The sequence below is a fragment of the Balaenoptera ricei genome, chromosome 5 (assembly GCF_028023285.1).
Source record: "Balaenoptera ricei isolate mBalRic1 chromosome 5, mBalRic1.hap2, whole genome shotgun sequence".
Taxonomy (NCBI): domain Eukaryota; kingdom Metazoa; phylum Chordata; class Mammalia; order Artiodactyla; family Balaenopteridae; genus Balaenoptera; species Balaenoptera ricei.
In genome coordinates this window covers 109,121,914-109,127,791 of record NC_082643.1, presented here as the reverse complement: position 1 = coordinate 109,127,791, position 5,878 = coordinate 109,121,914, and the positions used below count along the sequence as shown (strand labels likewise).

The window sequence follows — 5,878 nt, the reverse complement described above, 5'->3', positions numbered from 1 at the left end:
ACTACTGAGCCTGTGCGTCTGGAGCCTGTGCTCCGCAACAAGAGAGGCCGCGATAGTGAGAGGCCTGCGCACCGCGATGAAGAGTGGCTCCCGCTCTCCGCAACTAGAGAAAGCCCTCGCACAGAAACGAAGACCCAACACAGCCAAAAATAAATAAATAAATAAATAAATAAATAAATAAATAAATAAATAAATAAATTTATTAAAAAAATAAAATAAAATAAAATAATATATCATGACCAAGTAGAGTTTTCTGAAGAATGAAATGATATTTAAACATCAGAGTTTATCAATATAATCCACCTTATTAACACACAAAAAGGAGAAAAACCAAAACAATCATTTTAATAGAGATGCTGAAAAATATTTATTGGGCTAAATTGGGTACTCATTTATGCTAAAATATTTTAGAAAACTAGAATAAAAGAGAACCTCTTTAACTTGTTAAAAAGATATTTACCAAAAAAAAATACACACTATAATTAATGGTGAAACTTTATAAGCATTTCCTTTATTTATTTATTTATTTATTTTTAACAAATTTATTTATTTAATTTATTTATTTTTGGCTGTGTTGGGTCTTCGTTGCTGTGTGTGGGCTTTCTCTAGTTGCGGCGAGCGGGGGCTACTCTTCGTTGCGGTGCGCGGACTTATTGCAGTGGCTTCTCTTGCTGTGGAGCACAGGCTCTAGGCGCTCGGGCTTCAGTAGCTGTGACTGGTGGGCTCTAGAGCGCAGGCTCAGTAGTTGTGGTGCACGGGCTTAGTTGCTCCCCGGCATGTGGGATCTGCCCAGACCAGGGCTCGAACCTGTGTCCCCTGCATTGGCAGGAGGATTCTTAACCACTGCGCCACCAGGGAAGTCCAAGCATTTCCTTTAAAATCAGGAATGACAGAAAAATTATTAAAAATTTAGAAACAGACAAAAGAGAATAGTAGGTATTCCTTCAATGCAGTGCTGAGTTTGCATCTTTGATTTTTCTATTGTCTGTGCTGTTTTACAGCTGTGTAGATGCAGAGGTTAACTTGTAGCTATTTGTGTGGTACAGGTGAAAGTAATTTCTGTCCAGTATAATGCAATCCTAAAGTATAGTTTATTGCTCTGTAGGATGTTAACCAGTTCTGGACCTAACCCAGCAATCTTATCCTAAATTTCCTTTATTAAATTAACTCTGAAGTATTCTTTGAACCAGTTTTAATATATTCCTGGTTCCCTCATTAATTAATGAGTTAAATAAAATCCTTGACATACATCCATTTTACACTTGCTTGAGAGCTATGATTTACCCTTTTGACAAGTACACTTGAACAAGAACAAGTCAAGGATGGCTGTAATTACTTCTTCTATTCATCATATACTAGAAGACCTAAATAAGTAACTAGTAAAAATAAATAATATGTCTGAGTATTAGAACAGAAGATTTAAAAAATGCTGTGATTTTCAGATATGGTTGTCTATATAGACAATCCAAAAGAATTCAAAGGACAACTATTAAAGCAAATATGTGAATTTAACTAGCTTGCTGAAGACAGAAAAGCTAATAGTCTTCCTATACGTTTAGCAACATTCATTATAAAATTTAACTTGAAAAGACACAAATTACAAAAGCAACAACAGCCAAAAATGTACCTAGGAATAAACTTAATAGAAGGTGTGCAAGATCCCTTTGGAGAAAATTACAGAATATTATCGAAAGATATGATAGAATACCTAACAATTATATTATGCCAATAAATACGAATGGTCAAATCAGAAAGCTGCCTATTCTGTGAATTACTCTGTAAGTCAAATTAAGTTTCATTAAAATTCTGTAGAATATTTTTTGTGGAAATAGATTTTAATATTTATATGGAATAATAAAGCACCCAGAATAGCCAAGACAATTTTGAGGACTTGTCTGACCAGATATCAAGAGGATATCATAAAATTTAAAAGACAATGTGACATTGGCTCAGAGACAAGCAAACAGATTATTGAAATAAAATAGGAATTCCAGAAACAGGTGGAAGCATATAAGGAATTTGGTATGTCGTAGAGAAAGCATTACAAATCAAGGAGAAAAGTGTTAGTGTAATTGGTTTATTATATGAAAAAAATAATTTCCCTAATTTACACCTTAAGAAAAAAATAAATTTCAGATGGGTTAAATATTTAAAAGTGGAAAACAACACTTTAAAATTATTGTGTTTTTTAAAAAGGAGAATATATTTATTACATTGGGGTAGGGAAGGAATTTTTAACTAAAACCAAAAAAAAGGAAAAAAACAGCTCTACAATGAAGAACTTCTAAATAGTAAAATTTATCATAAACATACCTGAAAGATAATTGTCAGACAAGGAAAGACATTCATGACATAAAAAATGAAGGATTAGTATCAAACATATATGATAAATTATTACATATAAAGAAGAAAAACAAATTTTTAAGTCCACCCCCCCAACCCAGAGTTGGCAATAGGCAATGGATTTGAGCAGATGAGTCGTTGAAGTATAAGAAAGCATACTGATGATTAAATACATAAAAAGATCATAATGCCACTAGTAATCTGGGCAAAAATATTAAAATGATAATAAAGAATCATTTCACATCCAACAGATTAGCAAAAAGGTAAAACTTCTAATAATTCCAAGTGTTAACAATGATGTGGATTGATTACTCTTTTAGATTATTGGTGAAAGTATAAATTGGTACAACTACTTTGGAAAACAATTTTATAATACATAAAAATTTGAAAGTTTGCAGCCATTTTGGAAAGAAGGGAGTTTGGCAATATCCAGTACACTTGAAAATGTGCATACCCTGTGACCATCAGTTTCTTGTTTAGGCCTATTAGCATAGAAGAGCTCTCAGAGAAGACATAAACAAAGATGTTCACTGAAGTATCATTTAATAGTGAAAACTGGAACCAACGCAAATCTCCACTAATAGGTGACTGCATAAATAAGATGTGGTACCTTCCTTTGATGAAAAACTATGCAGCAGTTAAAAGGAATGAGCTATCTATGTGGATTAACACTGGTAAATGTCAAGAACACATATGCTGAGTGTCAAAAAATAGGTTGCCTAATATTATATATAGTATAATGTTTTTGCATACATTTTTAAAACTATACAAAAGAATATTATCCTAAAAACCTGGTCTGCCTAACATGGCAGGTAATGATAATATTTTTTTCTGGATAAAAAGAGAGAAAAGACCCCAGTTACTGAGCCGCCGCCGAGGACTCAGCAGCCTCCCCCTCGAGCCCCCTCGCTTCCCGACGCTCCGTCCCCCCCCGCCCCCCCCTTCTCCAGCCACAGCCTTCCGCAGGCCGTTTCCACCGAGGAAAAGGAATCGTATCATATGTCCACTATCCAGAAACTCCACTCTTTCGACCCCTTTGCTGATGCAAGTAAGAGTGATGATCTGCTTCCTGCTGACACTGAGGATTATATCCATATAAGAATTCAACAGAGAAATGGCAGGAAGACCCTTACTACTGTCCAAGGGATCGCTGATGATTACGTTAAAAAGAAACCAGTGAAGGCGTTTAAGAAGAAATTTGCCTGCAATGGTACTGTAATTGAGCATCCAGAATATGGAGAAGTAATTCAGCTACAGGGTGACCAGCGCAAGAACATATGCCAGTTCCTCGTAGAGACTGGACTGGCTAAGGACGATCAGCTGAAGGTTCATGGGTTTTAAGTGCTTCTGGCTCACTGAAGCTTAAGTGAGGATTTCCTTGCAATGAGTAGAATTTTCCTTCTGTCCCTTGTCACAAGTTTAAAAACCTCACAGCTTGCGTAATGTAACCATTTGGGGTCTGCTTTTAACTTGGACTAGTGTAACTCCTTCATGCAGTAAACTGAAAAGAGCCATAAAACAAAAAGAAAAAAAAGAAAAATTAGGGAATATGCAATACAAATATACATGGATTTATGTGGTTTTCTGTATTGTTTATTATAAAAAAAGAATCAATGAATGAAGAAAAACAGTGCATAGTAAGTGGAAGAAATCAACTAATATAAGGTCCCTTGACAGCATAATTACTTCTTACACATTCAGCAAATACCTGAGGCGTGTAAACCCTACTGGCACTATACTGACTGAGTATAAATTGGTATACAAGATAGATACAATTGCTGCTTAAAATTTAAAAAGGATACAGACTAGTGAATTGATAATCACAATACCACAAGAAAAATGCAGACATAGAGAAGTACATAGTACTAATGCAGGTACGTGAGAGGACCACTGTGCTGGTCAAGGTGTCTTTGGGTGTAAGTAACAGAAAAAACCTTACACAATTACAGGGATGTATTGGTTTAAATAACTGGTAAGTTTAAAGATAGATCAGGATAGGTTTGAGTCAGCAACTAAAAAACATCATCCAAGAGCAAGTTTCCCTTCCTCAATTCTACAGTTCCCCGGGGGGTCAGGTCAGCTTCACTCTGCTGTTGGCTCCCTCTTGTGGTGTCACATGGTTACCAAATACTCCAAGTTCAATGTTTCTCCAGTTCATGACCAGGGAGAGACACAGAAGCCTTTTTGTAAGAAATGAGGAAGCTTCTTTCTTTAGAAGCCTCCAGAAATCTCTTTATCACAGCGCCTGTGTACTGCTGTATTCCCAGCACTGGGTAAAGTGGAGGCCCTCGATTAAAATTGTTCAATTGACCTGAATCTCCACAGATAATAAATTCACAAAACACTTAGCAGGATATCAAAAAACCCAATATTTGTTAAGAACAAAATACGTTTATCTTCATAAATATTAGCAAATATATGCTAATTTATTCACGTGTTTTCTTAATTTGCACCTTTTTTTTTTTTTACTAGAAGTATTGTCTATTTCTCAAATGATGCTTTTTAAGTATTTCTCTATTTTGAAAGTTATAATCACAAATTACATATTCTGCTATTATGTTACTTGGAAATTTATAGTGATTTACTGGAGAATAAATGTGTAAGCAAGATTATTTTTAAATATGAACTTACAATGAAAAATGAAAAGAATAAGATGTTAGGGGGAAATATGGTTAAATAATTTTATAGCTCAGTTGGTAAAATTCTACCTAGGCCTGACATAAAAATCACAAATTATAAAAGAGATAAATTTAACTACCTAGAAATTAAAATCTGTGTATAAAAAATACCCTAAAGAAGGTAGATATAGAAGCAATGAATTGGGAATTAATATTTTAACATAGGGACTTCCCTGGTGGTCCAGTGGTAAAGGATCCACTTTACAATGCAGGGGACGCAGGTTCGATCCTTGGTCAGGGAATTAAGATCCCACATGCCGCGGGGCAACTAAGCCCGTGTGCAACAACTACTGAGCTCACGCGCATCAACTAGAACCCACATGCTGCAAACTACAGAGCCCACACGCCCTAGAGCCCATGCACCACAACTAGAGAGAGAAAACCTGCATGCCACAGCTAAAGAAAAGCCCGTGCACCACAATGAAGAGCCCGTGCGCTGCAACAAAAAAAAGTTCCGGCATGCCTCAAGGAAGAGCCTGCGTAGGCAGCCAAAAATAAATTAAATAAATAATAATTAATTTAAAAAATATTTTAACATATGTGATTGACAGGTTAATTGCCATAAGTTACGAGGAATTCTACAAATCAATACCAAGTAATCAAACAAAATAAGGAAAAGGCAAAATTCATTTAAAAAAAATCCAAAGAAAAAGTGCAAACAGCCACCAAACATATGAAAAGAAGTTCCAGCTGACTATTAATGAAAGAAATGTGAATTCAAACAATGAGATATTTTTCTTGGAAAAGATTAAAATCAGTGATGATCTTAGTGATGGAAAAAGACCATTTTAGGAGATGGGAGTGTAAGTTAGTACAACTTTATCAAAAGAAATGTGAAACAATCTATTTAAAGTAAA

At 35.1% G+C, this 5,878-nt stretch overlaps 1 protein-coding gene across 1 annotated transcript; it reads left to right on the top strand.

The window, feature by feature from the left end:
* Positions 1-3,328: 3,328 nt before the first annotated feature.
* On the top strand, positions 3,329-3,829 carry LOC132366606 (eukaryotic translation initiation factor 1-like). The gene has a single exon (XM_059924207.1). It carries the CDS (start codon positions 3,343-3,345, stop codon positions 3,682-3,684), a length of 342 nt encoding a protein of 113 aa, XP_059780190.1. The 5' UTR covers positions 3,329-3,342; the 3' UTR covers positions 3,685-3,829.
* The last annotated feature ends 2,049 nt before the right edge of the window (positions 3,830-5,878 follow it).